This window comes from Neodiprion fabricii, chromosome 5 (assembly GCF_021155785.1).
Source record: "Neodiprion fabricii isolate iyNeoFabr1 chromosome 5, iyNeoFabr1.1, whole genome shotgun sequence".
NCBI classification, from domain to species: Eukaryota; Metazoa; Arthropoda; class Insecta; order Hymenoptera; family Diprionidae; genus Neodiprion; species Neodiprion fabricii.
The window spans coordinates 15,290,186-15,308,017 of NC_060243.1; the positions used below are offsets into that span (position 1 = coordinate 15,290,186).

General features: G+C 41.5%; 1 protein-coding gene across 4 annotated transcripts in view; it reads right to left on the reverse strand.

Moving 5' to 3' along the window:
- Nucleotides 1-17,832, reverse strand: part of LOC124182969 (zinc finger protein interacting with ribonucleoprotein K-like) — a 134,835-nt gene that overhangs the window by 46,019 nt on the left and 70,984 nt on the right. For 3 of the 4 annotated variants that reach the window (XM_046570854.1, XM_046570853.1, XM_046570856.1), the window contains exon 4: nucleotides 10,600-10,797. The exons of the other annotated variant lie outside the window; for it this stretch is intronic. In XM_046570854.1, the coding sequence (XP_046426810.1) occupies nucleotides 10,600-10,797 (198 nt within the window). The remainder of the gene's footprint in view (nucleotides 1-10,599; nucleotides 10,798-17,832) is intronic. 4 annotated transcript variants of the gene reach the window in all.

Genomic DNA, 17,832 nt, shown 5'->3' on the forward strand with positions numbered 1-17,832 from the left:
GAGGTTACGTGAAATGATATTACACATTTGCTTATGTCACTTTGAATTTAAGGGGACGTTAGGTTTTGCACTTTCGAAAAATCGATTTTTTTTTTCTCATCTGATTGTTAAACATTTCAAAAATATATTCCCAAAATTTTAAGTCGATCTGAGCAAACTCTTGAAGTTATTGTCTAGTTAGTCTCCTGCCCTTTAACACTATAGCTCTGACAGCAGGTATACAGCTTATTCACTTCTATCGTTCTGGTCCATTATCCTGTTTCGAGAATGTTTTATTTAGTAAAGACAAGTAAGTAAAGCCATCAAGACATATTTCATATTTGTATGTATAATTTACACTGTACAATATTTTAAAACGAGAGACGAACGTCCGTTTGTCGTTGTACATTCGATCGTGCGCTTGTGATTTTTTCTCAAAACTACTTTCTCAAAGTCCGTGTTCACTGCCATTTAAAACTACTTGACCGATTCATTTCAAACTTGGTACACATTTTTTACATATAAAATACCTCCCCCCAACGTTTCGTTGAAATTTTTTTTTTTACATTAAGGGGGTTTCCCACCCACAAAATGGCGGAATTCTTCGGGGAAAATAGCAATTTACATTTTAGATGGCCACCAAAAATTTTGAAATGGAAAAAAAAAAGATAATCAAAGAACGTTGGGGGGAGGATTTGATGATACTTTGACTGAATTTTAATGGTTTTTGATATCAGATAATTTCCGACCGAGATATAGTGAACACCGCAAATTGTTTTTTTTCTGAGACGTTCTGGGGCAAGCTCTGTCACCGACTTGTTTTTAGATATTTGCGCATAAAAAATTAAAGAATATTCTTAAAAGTATACTTAATAATGTACAAAAGGTTTGACTAAATTTGCTCAATCCATACTTTTAAAAAAAATTCTCAAAACAAGTGTTTTTTTTACGCTGAAACCCTTACCCCCCCCGCCCTTAATAAACCTTTATCTTACGTTTGTATCGCGGATATATAATTTTCTGTCGAGCGTGCTTCTACTCGTTTTCGTAGGCCGCGGCCATCTATTTTTTTTTTTTTACGCCAGTGCTTACATTTCTCCCTTCTCTTTCTGCAGAAAGCGTGCGACATTCGAATGACTTCTTAGCTCAAAAATATGGCCCGCCTTGAAAGACGGGGCTTTCAACAAATAACAAATTTTTGGTATATTGCACTTACGCTACGGTATCACAAACAAGAATGGCACTGAAATTGATAAACTTTTTTTTTTTTTGAATTTAAATTTCTATTGGCAGGATATATATTTTCGCTACCGTACGCTTAACAGTGCCCTTGACCGTTCTTATACTAACTATTCGAGCCTGACAATCCTTTCCTAGGTGACACTTGAGTATTCACCCTAATGCCGACTGCATAGAGGGAGTTTGGTCGTCACGCAGGAGAACCATTGTTCCCACCTTGAGATCGAAGACTCGATTGTCGCGATTCCATTTGTATCGCTGTTGAAGCCTTGACAAATATTCGTTGGAGCATCATGTGCAGAACTGCTGGGTTAACTTCGCGAGATATTGAAAAGGCGTTAAATGATTTGACGATGTTTCGTTGAAGTTTCTTTCTGGAATCGCGTTGAGCGAGCCTCCGATTAAAAAATGACCCGGAGTCGACGCTTCGAGGTCAGTAGGATCGCTTGAGATCGGCATTAACGGTTGCGAATTCAAAACAGCCTAGGTCTGAACTAATACGGTATACATTTCCTCAAATGTCAAAAACGCTTCGCTCAATACTCGACACAAGTGCGTTTTTACCGATTTTATACCTGCCTCCCATATGGGGAGAATATGGTAGGATGAAATGCCACTGGATCGCTTAATCGCTACAAAATTGATCGATTGTTTAATTATGAGATTGCTGAGTGATGAAATCGTACAACTCGCGCAATTCTCGACTCGCGCCCTAGAAATTACTTCAGTTGTCGAAGTAAATATTCGCACACTTTCCCCGACGAGCTATAAATCTTTTCAGCGCGTTTAGAAACGCTGCGAAACTTAAATCGGATACCAAGGGGGAGCCAACGCAGATCCCCGCATCGCGGGAACCCAAGGTGGAGGCGATTCCCGCTGGCGGCCGGCGCGCCGCAGCTTCTCCCCCTTCACCCAGCCAACAATTGACTAGCGAACTTGCGACGAGGAAGCACCACGCTCACCACCAAGGCGCCATGGAGCTGCGCGGAGAACGAGATTGCCATTTAGCGTTAAGTTCTGCGCCGCGATGCTATTCAAGATGCGTGTCGAGCTGCGCCATCGACGAAATCGATGACAGGAGGATTGTTCCGTATTCTTGTGGGTATGACGTCACGTATGGAATGACGTATCGAGATTAGGGGTGTGCGAATAATTCGAACTTACGAATTATTCGTTCCGAATCGAATATTAATATTCGATTCGAAACTCGAATCGAATAATTCGAAAATTCGAATCATTCGAAAGTTCCCGAATAATTCGAAAAATTTCGAATAATTCGAAAAGTTTCGAATAATTCGAAAAATTTCGAATAATTCGAATTTTTTCCGAATTATTCGCGAATTATTATATAATTAGCAAATTTTCGAATATTTTGAATTCGGAGTTTATGTTCAATATTCAAATAAGAAATTAACAATTAATATACATTTTATTTAAACTATTAAATATAATTACACAAATAGAACAATTAGTATGAAAATTTGCTTATAATTTTAAAATTATTATTATAATTCGAAAATTATTATTATAATTCGAAAATTCGAATTATTCGAAAGTTCCCGAATAATTCGGAAAATTTCGAATAATTCGAAAAGTTTCGAATAATTCGAAAAATTCGAGTTATTCGATTCGAATTTCGAATCGAATAGTAATATTCGATTCGATTCGATTCGAACGATATTCGCACACCCCTAATCGAGATCAGAATTGCAGCAGGTCGTAGGTTTTTGGAACCACTCTAGTTCTGACGGTCGTGATAAGTAGTCACGTTTTGGGGAGTTTTGCAAAGTAATGGAGTCGCCCAAAAATCGCGAGGGGAATGGAAAGGGGTTTTCAAGCATGTAGAAGGTAAGCGCTGCTTCTATCCCCGCGATTGAATTTCGAGCATAATTACGAAAAGGCTTGCCGAGAAACGGATAGCCGTTTTGGATTTGCGTTGTAGAAGAGTACTGGAAATTCTTTTGCCGACTCTTTTGCTTGATGACCGTAGCCCGAGTACGCGTGTTAGAGTAGAGTAAATTTTGAGTCCTTGAGAAAGTTGAGTAGAGTCACGGTTTTAGTTAAGTCTCTCTCGTTTTTGAAATTAAGTACAGCCGAATTCCGCTGTAGCGGGTCGAGCCGCGTTATCGGGTTTTCCGGTGTCACCTGTCGAGTAGGTCGGGAAGTGCCGAATTGGAGTGCTCGGATTAGCAAATAACGTTTTCGAGGATTTTGAGAAGGTTTGATTTCGGATGCGTTGCGATAGCATATTGTTGAGGTTACGTTTAGTTGCGTTTGCGCTTAGTTCCGTACGCGTTTAGTTAAGATAATGTTAATTGAGTTGTGTTGCCTTGAGATTGTGTTTAGTTGAGGTTACATTTAGTGGCGCTTGCGCATGGTCAAGTTGCCGTTTATTTAAGATAGTGTTTAGTCGAGTTGAGGTGATGTATAGTCGAAATTGTCGTTGCATTGAGCAGCGGTTGAGACGAGAAGTTCGAATATTGAGTTTTGATTGCGTCTGAAGTATAGTGGCGTATAAGGATTTGTTTAGTTGAAATAAGTAGGAAATAAGTTTCAGGTTAAGTCAGAGACTAGTGGAGAGATTGCCAATGTTCGCCCTGCCGGTGAACCAAGTCGCGGGGGGATTTGGACGTGGTGGGAGTATGTCACGTGCATATTGGCTCGGCCGATACGTCAGATTTTGGAAGATCGCTGCGGCAGCTGCGTGCACATCATCTACCTGGGTAATGCAGAGTGACTGCAGAGCTGACTAAGCGGCGGCATGCACGTGCCTCAAGCGTATCTACCGGGTGAACCTGTTTGTTTGGAAACTGCGCCTTCCGCGTTAGTTGGAGAAATCAACAAATGCGAGAGTTCACGTTTATTCACAGACTTGATTGTATTTTGCTGATGATGAATGAGTCTGTAACTGAACATTTGATTGTGATAAGCATATATTTATCTTACGGTCTCCTCAATTGGGCCCGTTGCGGAAAAGTATGCTCGTCAATAGGTGCATGACTGCGTCAGAGACTATTCTTTCATTCCAGTACGTATACGCATCAAAAATTTTTTCGAATCATATTATATCTAATTGAACTGAATCTACGTGAAAAGTAATTAATTGGCTGTTAAGCCTTCAGTAGATGAAGATGCACCGGACCGCCAAAATTATTGTATACAGTTTGTAGCAGCGGGCGTTGTGTTCGTAGCTGGTAATCTAACGATTCTTTCTAATTGATTCAAAATCGGCGAGCTGATTGCGGGACGCGCGTGGCTGCGTGGGTGGCGATAGCGGCGCACATGACGTAAGGGCAGGACATGCTGTCCGCTGCGGCGCGCGACTGGAAAGTGGTTGATGCTCGGGCGCATGAGTTTGCGCGTTTATTGGTTTCCACGAGGTGGTCGTGAACACGCTTTGTTCACAACAACCTTGTGAAAACCAACTTTCCTGTCGCGCCCCGCACAAGTCACGCGCCGCAACACGTATCATACACTTTCCAGTTGCGCCCCACAGCGGACAGCACCCACGACGTCACACGCGCCGCTGACGCCACCCACGCAGCCGCGCGCGTCTCGCAATCAGCTCGCGTGGTTTCCCGCTGTCAAAGTGGAGCCACGGCTGGGATAAGAGACCACCGATCTCACCGATCGACAGGACAACTTCGGTCTCACCGACATTGAGCCACTACACGCCGCCTAGCTCACCGGAGAGCCACTACACGCCGCCACCGAGCACAACACCGATTCGTCGCTACTCTTCATCACTACAGCCTCCACCGCGTTGCCAGAGGACCACAACAACCCCTTCCATCACATGGAAATCTAATGTTGACTAATGTGTATATATGTAAATAGTAAATGAATAAATAAGGTGTATATAAAACAACTTCAATTCTCATCTTTGACACCACAGCGATCAACTCCCTCTAAGCGGCTCGGTCGGAAAAGCTATCAACAAATAGCGAACACGCTTTGTTTTTGTATTTTTGATAACCGAGAAGATAAAAAAGGAATGAAAAAAAAAACAATTCCGAGAGTGTGTAGATTTTTTTCCATTTTTCTTTTTCTTTTTGTTTGTTTATTTAGTAACCCGGAAGAGAAAAATTTCAGCTATCTCTCTCGCAATCATGTGTCGGCTGATCAATCCTCGCGTGCTCTTTGAAAAGAACATATACATATATGTATAGTTCTCATGTAAACTCTGTTATTTATTTTGTATTCAAGAAACCTGATGATGGTAAGCGGAGTCATGCCGAAACGTCGAATAAAAACATAATCTAGTGCGAATAATATATCTTTTCATCCCTGACCGTTCATCCAACGATAATTAGATCATATGTCAACAATATACGGTCACGAACATTAAACTCAGTTTGTTGAAGATATAAATTTGAAAAACTGGTAAATTCGAAAATTAACGACGGAGCCAGGAATCGAACCTGGTATCTAGCAATGCTTTACCGGAGCCTTACTCCACTAGACCACCTAGCCGCCCTGACTCTGATGTCGTTAATTCCTCTCATCACCAGTAAGTTCAAATTTGTTTTCTTGTGCTGTAGTATGTGTGAATATAAAGTGTTCTTCCTCTTCGAGCACAACTGTAAGAATGTCTGTAAGTGTGTTTACATTTTGGAAACTTACGCTTCTGATGCGAAGCCCGTAAGACAGTCAATGACCGTCTAATAATTGAAATGCGGATATGCATTATCAATATTAATATTAATCACGAAGCCTTTTCATTGTTGAATATATAAATCGCATCAGAAGCGTAAGTTTCCAAAATGTAAACATACTTACAGACATTCTTACAGTTGTGCTCGAAGAGGAAGAACACTTTATATTCACACATACTACAGCACAAGAAAACAAATTTGAACTTACTGGTGATGAGAGGAATTAACGACATCAGAGTCAGGGCGGCTAGGTGGTCTAGTGGAGTAAGGCTCCGGTAAAGCATCGCTAGATACCAGGTTCGATTCCTGGCTCCGTCGTTAATTTTTCGAATTTACCAGTTTTTCAAATTTATATCTTCAACAATGAAAAGGCCTCGTGATTAATATTAATATTGATAATGCATATCCGCATTTCAATTATCAGACGGTCATTGACTGTCTTACGGGCTTCGCATCAGAAGCGTAAGTTTCCAAAATGTAAACACACTTACAGACATTCTTACAGTTGTGCTCGAAGAGGAAGAACACTTTATATTCATTAAACACAGTTTGTATTATAGAATATGTTATTTCGTTTTATTGTTTTAGTAAATTGCGTAGCGTTTCGAGTGTACGTTCTTTCACTGTTATTATTAATCTCTCCATTATTATTATTATTATTAAATTACCCCTCTCGTCTCCACGGTATTGAGCTATCTGGTGCAGAAGAGTACAGCCGCGGATAGCGCAGCTGACGATTGAAAAGCTTGTTGATCACGCCAGGGGCTCACCAAAAGCTCGCGATATCTTTTAAAAAATCAATTTTTCCAGCTTTCATCGCGGATCGTCAATTTAATGTATACACGATAAGTTCTCGATGACTACTTCGGGTAGCCGAGTTACAGCGAGAATCTGACGTTAAAATGCATTATATACAATGTTAAAAAACAACCAAAAAACAAAAGGTAAATCAGTATTGAACATTGAAAAATATCTAGAATTAGACCAGAGGAGTTGTACATCAGTATTATAAAATTATGTTTTCCACAAGTACCAATAGTAATTTTGCCAATTTTTACATGTAACATGGAGTTATAAAATATTTAAAAATCTTAGACGATCATACAATGCCAGAAAATTGTCGTATTGTTGACGTCTAGTCCAGTCAGAATGTACATGACTTTCATCGAGAAAGAACGCATCTCCAAAACTTTTTGTTTGGGTAAATTGGATAGCTAGGAAGATATTTTGAAGTTTTCCACAAAAGTTAGGTGCGGGTTTGGGTGCTAAAAATCATTCATAATTCAAAATTGATAATACAGAGAAATTTTTTTCTTTAGATTTTAGAGAAAAATATTTCCCACAAAAGTTGAGTGCTGTGCTGTCCTTGACAAAATAAGTCCTGTATTTAAATCACGGAGCATTGTTATTTTAATCGTACATTGCAAGGAAACAAAAGAATCCATTGGTTTCTTTATTGTAAGCGATTCGGTCAATGTTTAAAGCAGTGCCCTGAAACTTATCCGAGGCATAGAACAGTTTCTTCCCGAAAAATGTTCAATTTTGACCCGGCTACGCCATATAGTTCAGAAACTATAAGCGTGTCACGAACGCCGCACGCATGTATACCAATGTCAATAATTATTAATACCGCTTTTAGAAGAGATGAGGAAGCGTAGCTTTAAATTCATATAATATATTCATTTATAAAACAGTTCGTGGCACGACCAAAGCGCAATGGCGTAGTTGACCGTCAGCGACGTCAGCGTCTCCGCGCCCGCCAGATCCCGGGTGTAATCAACACCAGGATCAGGCGAACGCGAGATCACGCGCTGCAGGAATGAACGTCGCGAGGCGAGCCTTTGTTTCAAAATTGTAAATTCAGCAAAAACCTCGCTCGCTGCCCGACGCTCCAAGGGGTGTCGCACGAGCGAGCGAAGTTAGTTCCGTTCGAGACAGGATCAAACCAACGTCAACGGAAACAGGCTCCTTCAAAGCTGTCGAGTATAGAGTTATAAGTCTTGGATCTCCGACGATTAGAGAGAGCATTCCTTTAAATCTACACGCGGTTATCCAAGCGTCTCGCGTCGCGACATTAGCCTTCGAAGTTAGAATAAGTGTCAAAGGCTCGAGCCACGAACTCTGTAGAGACGTGTAGTAATAAGAATAGTGATCGGTGAGTGTAAACGAGTGAGACATCAGAAGTCACCGAAGAGTGAGTAGGAAACATTAAGATAAGAAATTCCTGTAAGCTTCCCCGTCTCCCATTTCTGTTGCCATCTTTTCATTAAAACTTGGGATTCATAGAAAATATTTCTATTACATTATTATCATCAAATCCTCCAATCCATTTCCCAGGGATCGCCCTGTAGAGGACGATCACCTACGTATCCACTATAAAAATAAGAATAAACCTCTGCGAAAACCTAGAGGGTTAAGTCGTCGCGTGCGAGACCGCTCCGCACGTGACAAGCGATCTGCGAAAATCCGTCCTTCCTCGATCGATACTAATCTTTAAGTCTCACAAGCTACGAAAAAATCACGGTAATAGTTTTCAGTACCTACTTTCAGAATATACCAAAACAAAAACTTTTTTTCTTTCCCAAAGTATGTTTTTAACAAGGTTGACCGAGTCCGTATGACTTACAATGTTACACACTTCGAGAATAATGCGTTTATAATAGCGAGGTTTTTCGTGCAAGATTTAAACATTGTCATAGTCAAACAAATGGTCAAACCGTACTGTATGTTAGCTTAAACCGTATAATGGTCTGAATGGTCTAAAGGTTACGCACGGTATGACGATAAAACTTGACGGATTATTATTCTCTTGACAAATCACATTGTGATTATCATTCATGCCACAAATTCTACGGACTCTAGTTTTAATAATTTTATCAAGTAAATAAGGAGGGAATCCATATTTTAACAAGACCTCTCTCGTAGTTTCGAGAGTTCCTTCATGGTAACAATTATTCGCCAATTTTATGCCTCTACCCATAAGATTAGTAAGAGTCCGAATTTTATATGATCTCGGACGGTGGGAGGTGAAATCCAAGTAACGTTGTGACCATGTAGATTTTTGGTACCAGTTCGTATGAATCATCGATGAATTGTTAATGACAGTGACGTCCAAAAAGTTTATTTTATTATCTACCTCTGCCTCGCAAGTGAATTGTAATCTGGAGCGGATCTCGTTAAAAACGTTTAATAATTGAGGAATAAATTCTGCAGGTACAACTGTGAGAATGTTATCCACATATCGATAATAAAATAGTAGCTTAAAGGTCAACTTTTTTTGTTCTCTTGCCACGAGATCGTTGCAGAGATTACAGGACTTTTTCGCCGGATTTCATGTTGGTGATTTCATAACTCTAATATAGCTTGAATGGAGTGTTAGTAGAGGAGGAGAAAGAAAGAGCTTGGGAAGGATCTAGTAGCTTAATGAAGATTTGACTGCGATTTGTTTTGGCCACTCATTTACTGTTTCCGTCTGTATATAAGGTTAGCTTCCTTTCTCAATCAATGGCTGTCTTTTTATGGACATTGTTTTTCATTCGGGAGTTTATACTCCCCTACTTGTGATGTTCCTTGTAAATATTAAATCATTTTTATCCGATGATTGATGGCAAACGATTCTAAGCACATGGTCCGAATTTGGAAGGTCAGTACTAATATCTATATATCTAATAACTAATAACTATAATCTAATTGCACTGGTTATAACAATTTGTATTACGAATGATGTCAAAATTTCTCCTTAGTTAGTCTATGTAGATGCGCATACAATAAAGAAGTTTTCCTGAGGAGGGCCCAATCTGTGGCCGAAATATAGACATTAAAAACAATTTGATGATTTTCCGACGACCTGCATTTCTAAGATCCTGTCATATATAAACTACGAGGTCAAGATAAATATCACATTTGAAAAAACTGTATTTTTACGTTGTGTGTTTGAAGAATTCATTATCGTGAATATTAAATTCCACAGCAGTGTATTATTGCCATACAAGTGCATAAATTTTCATTTCATATACCTAGTTTGTGAATTTCATTGGCACAAATCAAGTTGGTTGATGGTTGATGGTTGGTTGTTTACCTTTGGCACGTTTCAAGAAAAAGTTTAATTTCAAGAATATCTAAACGGTTTCAGACAGATTTTCAGTGATTTCTAGATTACAAACAAACGGAAGTGATTGCATGCAATTTATGAGCGATGTAATCAGAAGTAGTTTGCGGTTTCAACGAGTAAATAACCTCTCGGTCATCGCTCATCAGAGAAAATTGATTTTCTTTTATACATAGGGGAGACCGCGGCAAGGTGGGGCACTTCGGAAAAGGACATAATAATGATTGTTCAAATGACATTTGTCTATTTTTTTTTTTTTTACTTATTATTGACGAGAATCTATCATTTTAATTTTTTTGCTCTTGCCCTTTGTAGCGAAGTTCCGAACTTCGAGAAAATCCAAAAACAAGAGAATTATTGCTATTCTTACCTGCCTCACTTTGCTCCGATCTCTCTCATCAGTATCCTAGTCTGTATTGTTGTGCTGGATTTTTTAATTCAACCCTTTAAATAGCGAAATCTTTTTTTTTTGACTAAACCAATCAATTTTCACCAAATTCCCCTCTTAAATTTGCTATCTCTTCTCGTATTTGCGGTAGACATGATTAATAGCTATGAAAACCAAGGTACGAAACTATTCTATAAACTATACTCTAATCAAAATAAACAATTTCTTACCTTTTGTCGCACTGGTCACATTGATATCGATTTTTCATTGTGTCCGGTAAGTGACAACGACTGTGAATGTAGAGAGCGCTTTGCTGCCTGAATGCCTTGCCACATGTTTGGCAAATATGGGGCCGGTCCTCGCTATGAATTGCCTTGTGTGATTCTAATACTTTTTTATGAACGAAAGATTTTCCACAATCCTCACAGCTGGAAATACATTATTTATAGTCAAAATCTGAGCATAATAATTTAAATTATCAATGATCTTGGTAAGAGGTGATTCGAAGAAGAACTTTCACAAAATATATTTTTTGTTCTGTAGAGCAAAATTTATAAGGCTGTAAGTTTTTAGTAGAATAGAAAGCAGGATCCTGGATTTTTTTAACTGAGAGAGATAACGATAAAAGTTCTAGGATCTTGCCTTCTATTCTACTAAAAACCTACAGCCTTATAAATTTTGCCTGCCTATATGAGCTAAACGTGCTATAACGATATGTTTAGAGTGCTAAGATTTCAAATTTGGATTTATTGTAACTCGCAATAAAATTTTAAAATAGTGACTTTGAGCGTTATTAAATAATTTGTAACGTAAGAGTTTGACAAACGGCAAGCCTTTACATTATTCCAAATGAATATTAGTTTCTAAACCATACATTTATTTTTTCTTCAAATTTTCCACTTTAGACTCTTGCATAACGTACAAGTTGACAAGACATTTCATACACTCTGGTCAACGAGTCCATTTGTCCATGTACAGCATGTTGATGAGGCAAATAACAGGTCTGCGATGAAAAACTTTTCTGAATACTTGTATCTACACTTGGGGACAATGAATCTGAGGCGGTCAATTTTTTACATTAGACAGTTATATTGGCAACACAGAGAAACCTACAGCGCCATAGTAGGCAGCGAGCGCGAAACAAACTCAATCTCAATAAACATAACATAACCCATGACCGTAGAATCGCGGGAATAATGACTTTTTGTATTGACACGGTCATGGGTTATTTATTTATTTATTTATTTATTTGATATAAACGGGGAGTATCCCCAATTACGGGCTGGTAGACGCCACCAGCCTTACAAAAACCAACGGCTTAGTCAGCATCGCCTCAGCCCGCGCCGCCAACGACAATTAGGCTAAAGTTACATGATCGAGGACTAGGAACTAATGAAAGAATCTGTAACATAAAGAGAGGGCAAACAGGAGTCACCGTTTAGAGCAGTGAATATGTGATCACTCGACCCAGCCAGCACTGTATAAATTGTTCAGCGTCGATTTTAACCGGGAAAGGGACCCACCGAAGAGTGTGACGTCTCCGGCGTGTCTATTTCCTAGCCTCAGCACACGCGGTTGCCAACTATGATAGCCATAGTTAGCTCTGAAGAATGGGATCACGAAAGGGTCTGGATTCCTGGTTGCCCCTCGAGGTTGAACAAGTGAGCTAAAACCAGGCACCCTGAGCAAATTGTCAAGTATACAGTACAGAAAGGCGAGGTCGGCTATATGTCTCCTGCTCTCAAGTGACCTAAGGTCTAGAAATACGCTTATTCCTGTATAATCGTGATCACAGGAGTCCATCGGAAAACCAAGACGAAACGCAGCGAACCGCAGAAATTTATGTTGCACCTGCTCAATGAGTGTACAATAGACTCGGGCGTGAGGCGCCCAGATAACATATGCATACTCGAGGAAAGGCCGAACAAGAGCCGTGTATAGAGTTAGAATCGCTTTACGGTTATTAAAGTTTGCAGCTACTCTCCTGACGTATCCCAGCATCCTGAGCGATGTAGTTATGATTGTCTTAGTATGATCGGTAAAACATAATGAATCATCTATGATGACTCCCAGATCTCGCACCGAAGTGACCACACTGAGGGGCTCTCCATTAATATAGTAGACTGGGCGAATAGAAGCCCACTTCCTGGTGAAATGAACTATGTGACACTTTGGAACATTGAGCATTATCTCGTTGTTAGCACACCATTCCGCCACCCTATCCAAATCCGATTGCAAATCAAGTGCATCTTCAACTGAGATAATTATACAAAATATTTTCATGTCATCAGCGAAGAGAAGTGTTTCTGAACCGTGTATCACCTCGAGAATGTCGTTGATAAAAACATTGAATAAGAGAGGCCCCAGGTGGGAGCCCTGCGGAACACCAGACTGTGCAGATATGCTTCTAGAGACAGCTGGTTTGACTCTAACTACTTGCGACCGTCCCGTCAGGTAGCTCTCGAGCCACGCTAGGAGTGCACCCGAAAAACCCAGAGCCCCCAGCTTAGCGCATAAAATACGATGGTTAACTCGATTGAAAGCCTTGAAAAAGTCAGTGTACGCAGAGTCCACCTGATGGCCCCTCGCAAATGCCTCGATTACATAGTTAAAGAATAGTGCGAGATTCGTGACCATGGATCTACCTCTGCAGAACCCGTGCTGCTCAGCAACAATAATCCTTTCAAACTCCGGAGTTGATTTTTTTCAAATAATTGCTTCAAAAAGTTTTGGAATAGCGTTTAAAACCGAAATAGGCCTGTAATTTGAAACACAGGACCTATCGCTTGATTTGAAAATAGACGTGATTGAGCTCACTCTCCACATATCCGGGAATAAACCCGAGGCAAGAGACCTTGAAAAGATTAAATGTACCATCGGATCACCAGGACGCGTTGGGGAGATTAAAATCACCCAGGATGAGCAGGTTGGATGAACGCATCATAGTAAGGATCGAGTGGATGCTGTCATAATAAGCTTGGTACGTGGCAGGCGCCGATAAAGGTGGTAAATATATTGCTCCAACCACAGTGGCTCGACCCGCAACCGTTACACAGACGAAGATTTGTTCGGTGGTTTCGTTGGGAGAGAGGATAATGCGACTACTTAATGCATCAGTAACTGCGAAGAGGACCCCTCCACCCCTAGTACAAGAGCTCGTATTTACACTTCTGTCACACCTGAATACGTTGAATCCAATGAAGCCAAGTTCAGCGCTATGTATGTTATTGTCCAACCATGTTTCCGTCAAAACAAAAACATCATGAGTTTTCGACCATGATCCGAGAGATGAGCTCAAGTTAAGCAGCTTAGTTCTTAAGCCGCGAACGTTTTGATAATATAGCCGGATACTACTCTCGGGTGTCAGTTTTTTGAAATCGAGGCAGATTTCGGAACCACGGTGGATATGCCCCCTTGAAATTTAATCGTCCATTCGCCTCCTTCACCATTTTTCTTTAATTCATCTAGTTGCGTCCTGGCCCCTATGAGCTGCTTGCGTTGTTTTGCTGTTTGGTCACTCTTGACATGGATGGCTCGCAAACAGAGCTTGGATCTATTTTTAAGCACGTGAAGTACATCAGCTCGAGAGTTGAGAGTAACTAACAGCGGCCGAGCTTTACGATTTACGCCTCTTGGGGCCCATGGTTCAAGACGGGTTGCTCGGAGCGATGCCGTGGAAACACTTAGCGGTTCAAGGATCAGGGTGGCATCTTGAAGAGGGAGGTCAGGATCTTCAGGAATGTCAAACATTCTAATATCGGCAGCCCTTCTATTCCTATCTTCGAGCTCTTGTAAAATACTATCCGCGGAGAATCCTGAATGATGTGATTCAGCAACCACAGCTTGCAGATTGATAAGTCCAGCCTCTATGGAATCAACCCTTTTATCGGATTCTTCAAGCCGAGCGGTCACTGCGGCTGATGACAGTTCGAGTGACTCTCGAGGACGAGTTTGCTCGTTCGCCAGTTCCTTCATAGATGCATTAAGCTCATCTTGTTTTGATTGGAATTTATCGAAGAATTTAGATAGGATATAATTTAAGTCTTCCTTAGTTATACAGGAACGATCTTGACACGACGCCGCCGAGACCGCGTCGGCTGCTGGAGATGATGGGCGAGAACCACAACATCTTGCGTAGCCCCCATTTTCACATTTCGAAAGTTTTAGCGCACAAGAGTTATGGTACTGAGAATGACAAACTGAACAAAGGGTTGGTTTGTCCCTTAGAGGACCTTTGCCGCAACTACGACAAATCTTCAATGCACTTTGATTTAGATTCAGATTGAGCATGTTGCTCAAACCACCCACAGATTGCTTGTTCATATCGATCGAAAACAGCTATAACGTGACAGTCACAGTTTGAAAACCCGCGGGCAAATTTGACGTGCCGCGAGCGGATTAAACGCGCACCAGTATTACCGAGTGAGACAAAGGCAGACCAGTTCAAAGTGAATAAAAAGGACTATGCACTCGGCGCCTCAACACACTCTTTAGGTGAAGTAGAGCTACTCCACTCCACATACCACACCGACGCTCTAGAAATAAAACAGCTTTTCACACTCGATAGATATAATTGAGAAACGGGCACGCGACTGACAATAACAACTGACTAAACCGTCATGTTGAAACGGGTTATGTTATGTTTATTGAGATTGAGTTCAATTCGCGCTCGGCTCACTATAGCGTTGTAGGTTTCTCTGTGTTGCCAACATAACTGTCTAGTGTAAAAAATTAGCTGTCTCAGATTCATTGTCCCCGAGTGTACATGATAAATACAGGTTTTGATCGGCTGATTTAGAATATCAGAGCTGTATAGTATTTTTTTGATGAACTTGAGATATTAAAAAAAATTTCATTTCCATCTAAATATTGCTTTTTAAGATATATATGAAAACACCGATCGAATAAATAACGAGTCAATTTCTAAAAACTACGCTTAGTTCTAGGGTCTTTGACATCAAATCTTACCAAGACTATTCAAATATTAACAAAACCACTGTTGACCAGTGTAACTAAAACTTTAGATATAGGTAGTTTTATTTCATGCAACCTGTAGTTTGTATCTATTTTCCATTTAAACACAGTTTCAGCTAAATCTGTTGAATTTGACATAGAGTATATCATATAAATGTCGTTATATTACATTCCAGACTACTTTCACAAATATTAACACTCCAGTAAAAGAACTTTCAGACAAAAAAACAGACCTATGTAATTGCTCCGTACCGTAATACAACTAATTCACTATAGTAGCGCACGGGGAGATGAAAAACTGATGATAATCATTTTTTTCACCTGATTCGGCTACATTCCACGTAAAAACACACCCCCAGCAATTTTAATAAAATCTTACAATATTTGGAGGTTTTATATTCTCCTTAGAAGTTTACAATTGACAATTTTCAAGACCCAGGGTCACTGCTTCTTCTCTAGACTCAGATTCAATAGCCGGAATCGGATTGAAATGAATCTTTTTTACAACTTGCCAATCCACATTTACCGAAGTTTTCTCTGTACATTTCCACAGATGGGTACATTCATTCAAATTTATATACAGTTTCGTCCAAAAAAAAAACGAGACCGATTTCAAATGTGAATAAAATTCGAACGCGTTGTCGCAATTCCGATAACTTTATTTCTCTTGAAACAAGAATAATGAATCTTTTATATCGCGTTTGAAAAGCTGAAAAATCTAAAAATCTTTATTCGCTGCTGAGATAGCCGATTGGAAATCGGGTTTTGAAAAAGTTGCTAGGAGACTGAAGGACATTAATTAATTAAAAATTTTATAAATGTTCAACTTGAATTCTTTGGACCCCAAGTTCTATACGAGGTGAGGGTTACAGGTTGAGCACCAACCCAACGCAACTCCAGGTGCCGGATAGGAGAACGGCCAGAGATGACTCCGCACATACGGATCCGGGACTAGAATGCCGGTTAGAGACCGGTCTTTGGGACGAGAGCAGGCGACGACTTGGTTAGGCGGGGCTATACAGAACATGGCTGACGCGACAACTGGCCCAGGGAAACTAAGGCCCAGCTGCGGACCAACTTCTGAAGCCAAGGTGGAAGCTATCGTGCAGAGATCTGTAATGGTACTGGGGTACAGTGTCGGGGACAGTGCCTTTCGGGTATCGGGCGCCACCCTATTGTATTTTGCTTTATCCCCATATAGCAGGCTCTGCGAGGGCGCACCGTCCCTTCCAGCATAATCGTGGGACTCATATAGATTTAGAACCGAAAAACCTAGATTTAAGAAAAGAACACGACGAGATGGTCTCCACGTAGACAAACTCGTCAACAACAAAGCATGAAATTAGGATCAAAGGTCTACGGGTGGACGAGGAGCCGTTAAACTCATTACTCATGACACATCGCTGTCTGACGGTTTCGGCAATCGCGGCAACTGCGGGGGAGGCGGCCCCGGTGCAAACCGGGACTGACGCTCCGTCGAAAGCATCGCGAAGTAGAGCCCACCGTAGTAGGTCGTCGAGAAAGAGGGCTAGGAAGGCTAAGCTGGCCTCCGAGTACTCCTCCGAGAAGAACTCTGCAGTGGACTCTTCTTCCAAACCCACGCACTCCGCAAAGGGAGACCCAGTTTCTGGACAAGCCGTCACCAGAGTGCGACAAACAAGTAACCGGGTGCCGATGTAGCGAACAGGTCTGAAAAGATCCACCCCCTCCGATAAGATGCCCCAGAAGAGTCCACTTGGCTCCCAAAAGAGGCCGGGCGGCGCTCGGGCGCAGGACTTACGGGACGAGGGCAAGGAGAGGCCGGAGGGTGGTTATCCACCCCGCCAACTACTCCGAGGCCACTCTCGACGTCAAGCAGGGTGACCTGGTGGTACATGCGCTGGGAGAAGCGATGCTCTCCATCCCAGAAGGGAAGGAGAATCCTCGCTCCGAGCAGTACCGGTGCAACCAAGGCATCCTTTGGGTCTCGTGCTCCGTTGAAGGGGCGCTAACCTGACTACGTTAAACTGTCCTTATCCTGACGCTTTGGGCGGGGGTTTCCTTCCAAATTCTGGAAAGGGAGCAACTGCCCAGGCTTACGAGGATGATGACCATCCCTAATTTGCCGGTGGGATCGGAGGTCAACATAAGAAGGCTAAAGCACCAAAACGCTGGTCTCCAGACCGACCTCTGGAGGGTCTGGGATAGGCAAGATGGACCCACGTCTGTCCATGTTGTGTTGGGCGTGGCCGCCATATCTAGGGATGTGCTTAGAGAAGAGGGTCTTCTCCTCGCCCACTTCAGCTTGGGGCATATCTCCTTTAAGGAGGGCTACCCTAGGACGGGGAAGGGACCGACGGCCCCTCCAACTAAAAGCGAGGTCAAGGTAGCATCGCGGGAAGAGCTGTCAAAACCGTCAACGGGGCCCTCCTACGCCATTTTTCCGACGAAAGACATGGCCCCTTCGGGCTCAAGGACCAGCGGCGCAAGCTCCGCGGTCTAAGGTACAA